Source organism: Papilio polytes, unplaced genomic scaffold (genome assembly GCF_000836215.1).
Source record: "Papilio polytes unplaced genomic scaffold, Ppol_1.0 DF821956.1, whole genome shotgun sequence".
NCBI lineage: Eukaryota > Metazoa > Arthropoda > Insecta > Lepidoptera > Papilionidae > Papilio > Papilio polytes.
Window position 1 is genome coordinate 2,605,350 of NW_013527248.1, and position 14,480 is coordinate 2,619,829.

Consider the following 14,480-nt stretch of genomic DNA (forward strand, 5'->3'; position numbering starts at 1 on the left):
ACTTAAGTACTTGAACTGGTGTCTAAAGAAACTACATTTAAAATGTCGATCAAAATTTAAAACCAATTTTTTTTTATTAATTGACATCTCTAATTATCAATAAGCCAAGTAATAGAGTCGCTTAGTATAGAGTTACTTTACTTTAACCACTCTAAGTAACTTAGTGATTATTTTATACATCTAACTTATGTACTTTACTTTCCATCAATCGAATACTGGGAAAAACACTTATTACTACCAAAATTTAGTAAGATTCCAAAATTGAGCAGAAAGATGTATAGTCATCTCTCTCACACCTATGATTTATAGGATTGTCTCTCTCTAAAGAGATTCAAAATATATACAGAGTAGTCATAGTTCATACTTCACTTGAGACATTTTTCACATGATCTACTAACGCCATCTATTGATAAATCCTCAAAACCACATGTTATATAATTGTATTTCAATTAAATACAAATTAACTGTTTAGTTTTAACAAAACAGTTAATTTGTATTACAGTTATGTAAAATATGAACATGTCTATACAAGGACATGAGTCTAAATTTTACAACATACTACTTTTCAAAAAAATGTCGTCTATATCTTAACCCTTACATGCATGATTTTTTAAATACCATAAATTGAAACGGGTATTAAATTGAACATGGATAAAAAAAACGCTTTTTCAAAATAGAAAAAAAAAGACTGATGTATAAATGCATCATGCATTTAAGGGTTGTCTCGCTCTCGTGTCGTTCACACTCGTCGATGTTCCGTCTCCCTCGCACGCGTGCGCCTGAGTGCAGCGTAGTAGTCTGTCTCCCTCACACTGGCGAGGTTGTCGAGCATATCGCATAGTTCCGCGTTATGTCATTCGAGACTCGGCGCGAGGAACATGTTGCTGGGCGGCGCGCTCAAGTTCGCGGATTGGAAGGACCTTTTAATACTAACATTAGGATATTGCTGCCGCCATTTAATAACCTGGAAATTATTATAAATTCAAACATTAAAAATATAACCAATTTATATATCTATACTATCATAATAACGCGTAAACACACACTTCTTTGTTGCCTAAGATGTCAGCAATAACAGGATATTTTTTGAATAATTATTTTCTTATTAAAAAGCCCTACACTTACGTCACGCTTTAGGCTATACATTTTCACGCTATTAAACTTAGGGGGTAAATAAATTTAAAATAAACATTAATGTGGGGAAGGAACCATAAACTACAAGCTGCCAACATCAAGGAAGCAAGGTTGTAATCATGTCATATAATTTTGACATTTGTAATTGATAATTTGACAAATGTAAACAATAAAATAAAAATTTCATAATTACATGCGGATGAAGTCGCACGGGAACAGCTAGTACTAACATAATAAAGCGTAAACACACACTACTTTGTGACGTAGGATGTCAGCAATCACAGTACATTTTTGAATTCTTTATTTAATAAAAAGCCCTACACTTACGACACGCTTAAGGTTTTATATTTTCTCAGGGGGGAAAGATTATTAGAAAAAAAACCTTCATGTTAGAAAGGGACCATAAACTACAAGCTGACATCAAGAAAGCAAAGTTGCCATGGTAACTGTAATTGTTATCCAATGTTAAGGGCTTCGTTGTCATTTATATTTAGACATTTGCGATTAAGAATTTGACAAATGTAAACAATAAAATAAAGTTTTTATATTTTCATGCGAATGAAGCCGCACGGAAACAGCTAGTTAAAAATAATACCTGAGACTCCAATATCTGATCACAGAAGCTTACATCTAGTAGCCTTAGTTCTTGACATTGCGCCAAAATACTGGAAGAGAAATGTATTTTTATAACATGATCAATAAGTTTGCCTTAACTGCTGAACGAATCTCAATGAAATGTATATTCTGGAAGAACACAGGTTAATTACTTTTGTTTTGTTAATAGGCAATATGCATAAGACGCCAAATTGTACCAATCTTTTTTTAAGTATACTTTATTACTATAAAACATTCCTGCAAATAAACCTTTTATTTTTAATATAATGTGATTTAGTGGCGAAATGTATTCATTAAAAAGTATATTTTTAAAAATCCCTCGCTATGTTCTAAAACGCACACTATTTTCGAAGCAAGTGGCTTATCTAATATGGCGTCGCTGTGTTGACAATACACAGTTCATTTACGTTAGTTTATATTGAAATTTACTCTTGAAGTATTTTACTGTAAACATGATATCAAAAGTAACTTTGACTTTTGATAACCAATGAGACCCTTTATTGTTTTTTACATCGAAGTGACATCTCAGCGAATGTGATGAATTAAATCAATGAAATGCATTAAACATGACGATTGACGTCACGTGTCTCCTGACAACTGTGGTCGCGTTTTAGTCGCACGAAAATGGTCGTAATGTTATTTTATCGTTTTTAGCTCTTTTTTCTGGTTATTTTATAACAAGTGAAAAAAAAAATGCATGTTCCCTATTCTATGTAGTTACGGGAAGTTGCCTACTTGTATACATGTGTGTATACTAACTGTGAGCATATATCGGGCGAGACAGCTCTGACTCCGAGCAAGTCGAGCTGGCGCAGCCGCGGCGCGCGCGGCAGCAGCGCGCGCAGGTCGCGGTCGCAGACGCCGCGCAGCGCGCCCAGGAACAGCTTGCGCAGCGCGCCGCCGCACAGCGCCGACAGCCACGAGCCGGAGTTGCCCGCCTGCAGGCTGGAATTTTTTTTATAATAGGTGGCAAACGAGCACGCGGCTACCTTAATCCACCGAAATGGAAAGCGACCACTGCCCATAAACATCCGTAATTGCAGATGCGTTGCCTACCTTTAATTGACGTAGGAGACGCACATGAAGAGGACATTTCCCCTTCCTATGCGTCTCCTCCACCGTCAAATCCACTTTTCCTTCCCATCCTTACCTCTTAAAAGAAGGGTAGAAAGGGATTAAAATTAGGCCTCCGATATCACACTCAATCAGACGAAACACGTAATTACTTCCACTTCACGCCTGTTTTCTATGTGGTCGTGGTATTGTACCGAGCGAGTCGGCCAATTCGTGCGAAGATGTTAAAGCGGGCTCTACCACTATTAAAATTGCGATAGTCAGAATTACTTTATTAGTTTTCTATTCCTACTAGACTGTACACTCTTGTTTAATAAAATCCAGGTAATCTCACCACCAGCCTACATCCAGCTCCTCCAGCAGGGTGCAGTTGCCGAGCGCGACGATGCCGGCCGCAGTGAGGGAGTACGACTTCCAGAAGTCGGCGGAGATGAGCTGCGGGCAGGTGGCGCCCAGCGCCAGCGCCACCTCGTCCATCACCGATATCATTTTACACGACCCTAATACAAAAATCTTACTAATATTATAAATGTCAAAATTTAGATGGATGGATGTTTGCTAAATTGTAGCCTAAACGGCTGAACGGTTTTCGATTCAATTTGGCATAGATGTAAAGAATATTCTGGAAAAACTCATAGGCTACTCCGTACATGAAATAAATACATAACCTGAGTTACTCGGGTAAAAGAAACAGATATCTATACTATTACTGTAAAGAGGAAAGATTTGTATTTTCGTATTTTTGACATATTTAAATTTGAAACTCAACATTTTGAAATTGAAACTCAAAAACTACTGGGCCGGTTTAAAATATTCTTTCACCATTAAAAAGCTACGTTATCGCTGCATAACATAGGCTATATTTTTTACTATTTCGATAAGTTATAGTTATTAGTTATTTAGATAAGTTTATTCAATTTAACCGATTCTCAAACTTACCATGACTTATCATATCAACCTTGCGCTTTAAGTTACATAAGTAAAAACTGCAAATTTAATTTAATTACACGTTAGTAACCCCCCCCCCCTCCCCATTATAGAATAACCCGGATTTAGCTATTCCTTCAAAATAAAAAGTTTAACAAAAAAAACTTATACCGTCATCTCATCAATTCATTAATTCTACACTTAGACATCCCAAACAAATTTTCTTTTAGACTCTCCAATTTGAACCACGGAGGGTCCATCTCGACCACTTTTTTCTACAATTCCGTACCTTAAACCCTTTTGTGACAAGACAAAGTATAAATACAAACGCGTACCAAGATTAACGTGTCTGAGGTGCGGGTTCGCGCGTACCACGGCCACCGCGGCCGCCGTACCGATGGAAGTGCGGTACAAGTCCAGCCGCCGCAGCTGGCGCAGCGCCGACAGGCACGACCAGTCCGAGCAACATATCACTGAACGCAGGCACAGCTCTGCAAAAATACCATCCTGTATAAGAGAGATAGAGAGAGAGAGAGAGAGAGAGAGAGAGAGAGAGAGAGAGCGAGAGAGAAAGAAAACGAGGGAGAGGAAGAAAACGAGAGAGAGAGGCGGGGAGAGAAGAGAGAAATATGTTACAAACAGCAAGCTATGAACGAAACAGTTACAGTCCTAAAGAGCTGAGAAAGAGAAGGAGAGAGGAGAGAGAAATATGTTACAAACAGCTATAAACGAAACAACTATAGTCCCAAAGAGCGATAAACAAGCATCTAAGCCGGTGAGAGGTGCTGCTGTCGAAGGTTATTCAGTCAGAAGTTATGTAAAAATAGGGCATAAGAAAAAATATTCTTTTTCTTGTTTATGGCTTATGTTTATGGTCAGTGTAGATTGTTTATGGTTTTAATTTAAATTGGGACTGGAAACACTACTATTATGGAGTCTCGTGGGTGTACAAGAGGTTCAAAGATTATTAACCATTGAATTACAGTAGGAAAAAGATCTTCTGATACTTTTTGATATAAACAGCAGGGCGCTTGTGAGCTGTGATAATTTAGTTAGACTTATGTCAACCGAATCGTATAGACTTTAGAGGAATGTAATCGTGGAAAAGGGCATACTGGACAAGTTATAATAAAACAGTAATAGTATATATTGAAACCATCAAGAGGTGTTTAAAGTGCTATTATAATTTTCAATTATGTCCCAGTTTGCATAAATTAATGGAACTATAAACAATTTGATTCATTTCAAATCGACATATATGAACATATTGATAGGTCATAGACTTCTATAAAAGAAATGTGAATTTATATTCAAATGAGAGCATCTCTAAAGTTAATATTCCAACCGACTGATGTAAGATTGACAAATAGTCAATTATGTCAGCAAATACTGAGTTGACGACCCTGCATACCTGCAGCGCATGCCAATACGATAACATGCTATCTTTATAAGATGTGATACATGTGATAGGAATTCATTTAATAAAACAAGACAGTATTTTACTGCAAAAATCACCGTGAAATAAAAGGTAATTTTTTTATAGTTCCCGCCATTTTGAGATTCTTAGATGATCTTTAGAGCATAATTTACCCATTATTTATAATAATTTATCCTGTTTTTGAGAAGGGAAAATTTTGTAAATCACCTCGGAAAGAAAACAAGGTCATATTTAAGTAAAAATCCGATGACGTAAGTTTAAATTACTAGATAAGATCATAAGAGATAAAAGGAGTCTATAAATGTGTCACTTCCAGTTAATACTTGAAAGCTTTATCTGTGTACAGAACGACAGAACTAACCTAATGACGATATCATCTGTTTATTAGAATACCGATAAATATAACTACGTTTCCACTAGCTTGTTTCTGCAACTGATATTTCTAAACCTGTTACACGTCATACAAAATGGTACATTAAAAATATACTAACGCTAGAGCTGTGATAGTGGAAAAAGGGTCTAATTTTACCTTGTAAATAAGCGCAACTATCTGCAATTGACATCAGCACAGAATTATCGACGAACCCACAGCAGTTCATCCTGAGGTGTGTCAATTCGGTGCAGTTTTGTTTCAAGAATCTATAAAAAACAAACAATCTTACTAATATTATAAATGCGAAAGTTTAGATGGATGGATGGATAGTTTAGATGGATGGATGGATTATTGTTAGCGTTTGTAGCCTAAACGGCTGAACGGATCTCCATGAAATTTGGCACAGATTTAGAATATAGTCGGGAAGAACACATAGGCTACTTTTTATCCCGGGAATAGTTACGGTTCCTGTGGGATTCATTAATTTAGTTTTTTTAATGTTTACTCGATCATTCTGCAACGGTTCAACATATCTTTTTGAAATTCGGCACCGATATAAAACAAAGTCTGGAGTACACATGGGATAAGCTTCACCCCCGAGAATTGTCCGCTTCCCGAGGGATACGTATCTTTTTGTAATTTATATAGTTCGTATGTTTTCTAATAACACGCGGACGAAGTCGCGGGCAACAGCTCGTACTAATAAAAAGCAACTAAAACGGCTACTTACCAGACCTTTTATCCTCTTTCAATCCCCACAATTTTTTGAGACGTAATTTCAACACTTATAAATTTTCCATTTTATTTGCAAATACGTTGTTTCCATACAACTTACTTTGTAACGTACTGAGACTGTATCATACAATGGCTGCCGCACCACGACAGATCAAACTTCTGCAGAAACTTGCAGCGCGTCGACAGTATATCTAGAACCTGAAATATTACGTACACGTAAAGAAATCCATACTAGACTCAGAAGCGATGGGTCAACGTATACTGGACAACAAAGACAAACTGTGAAACATGCCATCTCTGTTTTTAAAAATGAAGAAAAAAGATAGCATGATAGCAAACGAGTAACTTTTATCTTCTTATAAAGGCTTTTTTTGGCATTATTCTAAGTGTAAATTCACCTTTTGAGGTTACCTTTGTCTACAAACTGTCACAAATAAAAAAAAATATTAAAAAAAAAAAACAAAAAACTATCGTGTATTAATTACGTATGAGATATACGAACCTGTGACTTAACGCAATGCCAATAAGGTCGTAGATCGATGCACCGGTACAGAATGGAGTCCAACGCAAGTCTATTGAAGTGATGATTCACTTGAGCGCAGCGATTCAGGGACTGCATGTCTAGGTACTTCATTATAGTTAGGATGGTTTCGTCCTGAAGAATATAATTTAAATTTACTCAAAGTCCTAAATCTACACTAGGGGTTTAATTTAAATTATTACAAAGGTACTGGTTAAGATAGTACTTATGTCTTCTAGACAACTTTATAGATATCAGTTCACCAAGTTTCCTTGTTTGTCGCCATTATGACGTATGCCAACATTATGAAGTAGAAAAAATTGGATTTTTGGATCTTTTTATATATTGAAATAACTCCAAAAACTAATGGGCTGATTTCAAAAACTTGGTGCACCATTAAAAATCTACGATATCACTAAGTAACATAGGCTATATATTTTTAATTCCACGAGGACGAAGTCAGCAACAGCTAGCAAAAAATATTTTTTAAAAAAAAATTAATATTCACATTTATGCGTATTCTTCGTTAAAATGACAAATGTTAGTTGTTACTACAAAACAGCTAATTCGTATTGGATATCGTACGTACAGATAACAGAACTTGTCAGATCCTAATAAGCCATAAGTGCAATTGAAAATGCAGTTGCTATTAAAGTTGCCAGTGTTCCATATTTCTGATAGTTAAGTTTGTTAACATTGTATTATTACCACTGTGTTGACTATTTAAATCTACTAGATTAAAATAAATGAATATCTAAAAATAAATTTACCTACGTCACTAGAATTTCGATTTCATTATCAGCATAATTAATGGAAAATTAGGAAAAAAGCGCAATCCGACAAACATTATACACGCAACGAATAAATTTGATACCATCGGAAAAAACCCTAAACGTAAATACGAAATTGCTGACAAAAGAAATTGCACATTAAAATATTTAATATCACAATATTTTTCCTAGTTTTTTTCCACACATAAAAAAGACAAATAGCTATAATTCGAGAATAACAAACAGCTAACGGTTAAAATATAGAAATGTTTATTAAAACGCAAAAAGCTTACAAACCAAAATAGAAATAATTCCTCAATATGGTCACGGATTTCAAATCTCATCACATTTTTTTAGCAAATCATACTTTTAATTTACCAATACTGGTTTTCTCCTATACTGGCGCCCCTTTTTTACCAACCTTTGAGGAGGGGGCGTTAACAAGCTTATCATCATTATCACCAGCTGGCTATACGTACACTAAGGGGCTCAGAGCCTACCCCGTAGAGACGACAAGGTCATAGTCAACAACGCTGGTCCATTTCGGTTGACTTCACACATATCTTTGAATTTGGAACAGGTTTATGTTAAACCAGCTTTCCCTGTAACTCCGTGCGCATGGAATTAAAAAAAAAGTAGCTTATGCGTTCTTCCAGACTATCCTCTACATCTATGCCAATTTTCATAGAGATCCGTTCAGCAGTTTTTAGGCTACAAACTCTAACATAAATCCATCTCAACTCTTGCATTTATAATATTAAGATTTTAATTAGCAGATATGTGGCGCCAACCGGCAATAGTATCTACATCAGTCTGTACACGTCTTAGTAATTCTCGCTTAGCTCCTTTGATCTGTATAAATCCGTATAGCGTTGTATTTCAAGCTAACGGAAAATTCCGATACAGGTATTGTGAAACGCATCTGTAGTAACGGGTAATAACAAATCGATAATTAATGCCAGCATGCGATCCTCTATCTCGGTTTGCCAGACGCTAGGTCAGGGATGTTACGTGTCCGATAAACGTCGCGTACAAAACAAACATAAGATAAGGATATAAATACTTATCGACAGTGATGTGATAAAGATTGGAACTAACGATAGTAATGCGTTCTATCTTAAACGTAGGTTTTCGCTGCGCTAACGAACATACTAAAACAAATTGAGCATTAAACTCGAAAAACCTTGTATGTTTAGGTTTAAATGTTACTTTCATTTCGCTTTTAGATTAATTCAGAACAAGTTTTCTTGTGTATTTAACTTATGTGCAATGAGATTTGAAAATAACGAAAATCGCAATCTTACTAATCTTACTAATATTATAAATGTGAAATTTTAGATAGATATTTGTTAGAGTTTGTATCTTAAAAAGCTGAACTTCGATGAAATTTGGTATAGATATAGAGGATAGTCTGGAATAACATATAGGGTACTCACTATTGTTTTTTATTAATTTCACACGGCCGGAGTCGCAGGCGACAGCTCGTATGTACATAATATGCATAGAGCTTGTGAGTTTTTAATTGTTTTAGCATTGTTTAAGACGCAATGTATTGTTACATGACAGACACGCTAACTGCATGATAAAAATGTTGACCTTAAAATGTTTATGCCAACATACACCAGTAATGCTCAAATTAAACTCTTTCACACAAAATTAGGGGTCCACGATTAAGTTAACTCCTTTTCTATGCGTCTCGTCCTTATGTGCACTCGTGTTTTTTTTTATAACATAAGGTGGCAAACAAGCAACAAGGCACCTAAATACGCTAAAATGGCGAGGCGACCGCTGCCCATAGACATTTGCAATTGCAGATGCGTTGCCTACCCTTATCCGACGGAGGAGGAGACGCACATAAAAAGGACATTTCCCCTTCCTATGCATCTCCTCCACCGTCAAATCCACTTCCTCTTCCCATCCTGTCCTTATAAGAAAAGGATGGTAAAGGGTAAGGGACTTAAATTAGGCCTCCGGCACCACACTCATCAGACGAAACACGGAAGTTCTTCCATTTCACGCCTGTCTTCTGTATGGTCGTGGTATTACACCGGGCGCGTGGGCCCTGCAGTGCTAAGATGTTAAACCGGGCACTACCACTGTGTGCCACCAAATTTATTAAATATAAAAACCATTAAGATGTTCATGTCTCCGCTCCCCAAACACATAAAATAGAGGTCCTCTAAAATCAATATTATGAGTAAACAACGTTTGGGAACCAATGATCTATACGACAACTAAAAATTATATATACATTCGTTTATAGCTTTTATAAGTATGTAATGTGTTAAAAAAGCCTTTTATTTTCTAGAAATTACTATTACTTGATCTCAATCTCTATAGTTTCCTATTCAATCAACTTTTGAAAGCATCCAAGTCATATTGAATGAAAATGGAAAAATATTTTAATCAATCCTTTGCTGCAATCATAAGGAACGAAATCCAAACATTTATGCCTCCGAAAGATTTCACGTGTTATATGTTAAAATTCTCAAAGTGACCCCACAAATCAAATTTATACAATACCGACTCACGTGTCTTGGATATTTCACATCCTGCTTGCGTTTACCTTTGCTTAAAAACTTTTAATATCAAAGTGAATTCTAACATCAAACAGAATAAGCTTCAAAATCATTTGACTATATCACGCTTTCCGAACGCGTGTTTGAAAATTTTCCACTGGTTTTTTCCGTTCGTTCGCTGAATTAGAACACTGAATATTTTCGGACTGAGTTGAATTATTTTGATTATAAAAATTGAAGAAAAAAAAACGTGACTTGAACAACTTGGGAAAAATAAATATTATAGTAAAATTCTTAGAGAAAAGAAGAACACATATCACTGGTTTTCGTAGCAATAAACTTCAGCGGAAATAATCGGCGGCTTAGGGGTTTAAACGCATGATTTGTTATCTACAGGTCCTGTGTTCGAATCGCGCCATTTATGTGATTTTCGATTCTCGAATGTCATATGTACATAATTTATTCGACGTTCTTACGGCGAAAGAAAAACAGTGATGCAACCAGCACATATCGGCAAAGAAATTCAAAGATATTTGAAAAGTCAATCAAACCGTAGTAGGCAAGTTGACCTAAGTGATTAGGAGTGATCCTAACTTAGGGTGGGATCCGAACCCTTCAGTGGGGACTTATAATGAGCTGGTGATGAGCGTCAATGGAAATTTAAAAAAGTCAAAATAAAGACTTACCGGTAACCTTTGGAAGTCACCGAGCGGAGGTCCCGTGTCAATCAGTAACTCCTCCTGCGACACCAACATCGGTGGACCTACTTTCTCGTGGAGATTCGAAGCCATAACTTTATTGAGTAGACCTAAATCAAATTTCAATACATTTAGTTACTGGTGTTAAATAACATTTACCTACTGTTGTAATCAAAATATTTCTTGAGAAATTTATCAAACGTATAATTCAGAAAAAAAAGAACAAGGGCCTGTCCCACAATTCTCAAAATTATCAGATTAAGTCCAACGTATATCATGTGATAAAATGTCAGATAGAGTGCTCACTTTTAAGCTATCTGAACCTCTATCAGCCAGTGGTACAACAGGCCCTAAATATTTAAGTAAAGTAGATGTTTAAAATACTATATACCACTACTAATATGATGTATCCATTTTGACAGCCACAAACAATCGTGAAATAAGCACAAAAGGGTCACTTAGTTTTCGCAAATGTACAGTTGGGAAACTGACGTTCTACCTTAAAAACTATAATCATTTGAACATATTGAAACGAGACAAAAAAAAATACAACGCAGCATATAACTCTGTACATAAAGTCGGTTAGTGATACACAGCTAGTCTTTTGATTATTATCCCTTCGTTTGCACTCACTGCTAAGTTATTTGAAGGAAGAGACGGAGTTTGTCTCGTTGAAAAAACAAGGTAATTTTTCCTAATTTGGTTCATTTCGCATTTCCACGACTATACAATTAGTGACTAGTTTAAGCATTTACTGACTATGGGAGTGACAGTCAAACAATTGTTACCCTACAAAGCAACTATGGGTGTAAAATGGTTTACGTAAATGGTCTGCCTATGACAGTTAAACGTTCCTTTGTTTCTCTTCCTAGCTTCGAAATATTAAAATAGCTTAATTACGCAGAAACTTGCTACACTTTTAATAACATCCTGAACTAATTATGCGATTATTATGATTTTAATATCCTATTAAGCAATAAAGCACTAGATAATAGCGTTGATAATTAAACAAATTTACAATCGAATCGTTTTATTGTCCCTAACGAAGGTTACAAATAATTATTGCAATTTATCATTTAAGCGGCTGTAGGAAACACGTGAGATAAAATATATTAAAGCTATCTGTAATAGCTAAGCTAAAAGTTAGAGCTTAGCTATTACAGATTAAGCTAATTTCAAGCTTCGGTTGCAAAATGTTTTGAGAAATAAATTCTTGATACTGCTGGGCTAAGGTATCGAAAGAAGCATAGGTGGCACTGACGACATGACCTATATTTATTTAACTAGCTGTTCCCGTGCGGCTTCATTCGCATGAAAATATAAAAACTTTACTTTATTATTCACATTTGTCAAATTCTCAATTGCAAATGTCAAAATTACTGTTACTATAATAGCTTTGCTTGCTTGACGTTGGCAGCTTGTCGTTTATGGTCCCTTTCCCACATGGAAGTTTTTTTCCAATTTATTTACCCCCTAAGTTTAATAGCGTGATAATATATACCCTAAAGGGTGTCGTAAGTGTAAGGCTTTCTATGAAAGAAAGAATTATTCAAAAACATGCTGTGATTGCTGACATCCTACGTCACGAAGTAGTGTGTGTTTACGCTTTATTATATTAGAATAGAAGTATAGATTAAACGTCTATAGTACATTATGCCAGTGAAAGCCCACGGTTATATATTGCCTGTTTCAACACAACCGCAAGACCTTTTAGCCAGCGAATGTAATAGCCAGATACACTAATTAGCACTTTAATCAAACCAGAATTAAAAGGTATCATTTTAAATATTTAGTAAACGGTAACCGCAGGTGGTCCCTGCTAAAAAGTTAATAAGAAACGTTTAAACGTATTCAAAAGCAGTTACGATGTTTTACTATGGCCATCTAGAGCGCGCTAACTTCCCTTTGTAATGTTGCCACAGTTAAAAATTCTTTATATGTACAAAATTATGCAACGAATGCGTTCTTTAATTGTACAAAGACCATAAAGCAAGGGAGAGTAATTTATGCATGTAAATTAATGACTATGGTAAATAAATTAGGAAAATCATCTGCAACCAGTTTTAAGACACGTAAGTCTCGTTTAATGGATTAAAATGCAATACGATATCAAAATAAAAGTTGCATTTCAAAGCAACATAAAATAGACAGATATTCAAGTTTTATATTAAAAAAAATAGACTCTAAATCTAAATAATACTAAGGGCCTATCCCACAAAATTATAAATTGTCTGATAACATACTACAAAATTTATAATATCGGATTTTGTTCCCTTATCTGACAGTGACGTAATTTTTAAGCTATCTGGGCTTCTATCAGCCAGTGATGGGACAGGCCCTTAATCTAAGACACATTTATAGCGACTTTTAAATTAAATGACAGACCAATTCATAGACAAACGAAATAACTGCATAAAAAAAGAACTTACCATTGTGAGCTGGTGGTTGAGTTTTCTTATAAAACAAACTGGAGTAGGCAAAGTTGTTCTTAATCTTGCTCTCGTTAGCTGGTTCTTTCCCTCGAAGCAAAACCGCGTCTAACTCCGTGTAATATGGTAGGAGACAATGGTTGAACTCCAAACGGAGAATCCTTAAAAAAATAAAAAGGTGACGTCACATGTCATTATTTGTAATTAATTTCCATAATCGATTACTATTCTGCAAATTAATACAAAACATCTGTAACTGCGGCAATCAGAATCGTTGATTGATCACTAAAGAATCCCCTTAGTGTAGTTTTCCTAACTAAACCAACCACTAAACATTAAGCACGTCAAAGTATACACTAACCTTGTCGGAAAATTAATTTGTTTTATAGGCGGACTGAATATTCTTGGTTTGTCGCCGGCATACCCTGGCTCTCCTTCCCACAGTAGAAACCAATCGCCATTACCCAATGCCCAGATACGAACTAACGCACCAGGATTGTAGGTCTCAAATATCGCCACCTCCAACGGGTATACTGATCTTTCGAACGATACTTCTGTTAAAACAAATTATTGAAAAATTTAATATCTGCCAATGTCAGTCTTTTTCTAGATAGAAATAGATATTGGGAAAAGGCATTTTACTTTATGCGATTTTAATATTATGCAAATTAGTACCAACTGCTATTAATCCAACTATAATTATACAAACATCACTTTTCATGAAATAATCACGTGTAAGCCAGAAGGTCATATAAACAGGGCCCATAGAAACTCACTGAATAGTAATTGAAACTTGATTACAATAAAAGTTTTTAATCTGTGAATGAAGATATCGCCTTATAGTTTTATTGTTTGGATCACGAAACTCCGCAGGGGAATAAACATGTGTTCTCCATATTCCTAATGAGTGAAAGCCGAGGAGACGTTTATCGCGACCGTAAATTATCAACACGAAAATTCAATAACATATTACTTTTAACCACAACTAGCATTTGCAGGCGACTTCATAGCCGATTTTTCTTCCAGACTATTCTTAAAATCTGTGTCGAATTTGATCGAGATCCGTTAAAACTTTTTGAAGACAATATCTATACTAATATCATAAAGAGGAAATATTTGTATTTTTGTTTGCATTAGAATAACTCAAAAATGACTGGACCGATTTCCAAAATTATTGCACCATTAAAAAGCTACGCTATCACCTAGTAACATAGGCTATATTTTTTTAATTTTTTTTTTTTTTTTTTT

At 35.4% G+C, this 14,480-nt stretch overlaps 1 protein-coding gene across 1 annotated transcript in view; it reads right to left on the bottom strand.

Moving 5' to 3' along the window:
* Positions 1-481: 481 nt before the first annotated feature.
* LOC106107606 (F-box/LRR-repeat protein 4) overlaps positions 482-14,480 on the bottom strand; it is an 18,762-nt gene continuing 4,763 nt past the window's right edge. Inside the window, exons 3-13 of the mRNA XM_013288503.1 lie at positions 13,594-13,786; positions 13,233-13,393; positions 10,792-10,913; positions 6,799-6,951; positions 6,397-6,494; positions 5,718-5,827; positions 4,086-4,241; positions 3,158-3,323; positions 2,509-2,694; positions 1,730-1,799; positions 482-964 (exon numbers count right to left, since the gene is read on the bottom strand). Of these exons, the coding sequence (XP_013143957.1) occupies positions 854-964; positions 1,730-1,799; positions 2,509-2,694; positions 3,158-3,323; positions 4,086-4,241; positions 5,718-5,827; positions 6,397-6,494; positions 6,799-6,951; positions 10,792-10,913; positions 13,233-13,393; positions 13,594-13,786 (1,526 nt within the window). The 3' untranslated portion in view covers positions 482-853. The remainder of the gene's footprint in view (positions 965-1,729; positions 1,800-2,508; positions 2,695-3,157; positions 3,324-4,085; positions 4,242-5,717; positions 5,828-6,396; positions 6,495-6,798; positions 6,952-10,791; positions 10,914-13,232; positions 13,394-13,593; positions 13,787-14,480) is intronic.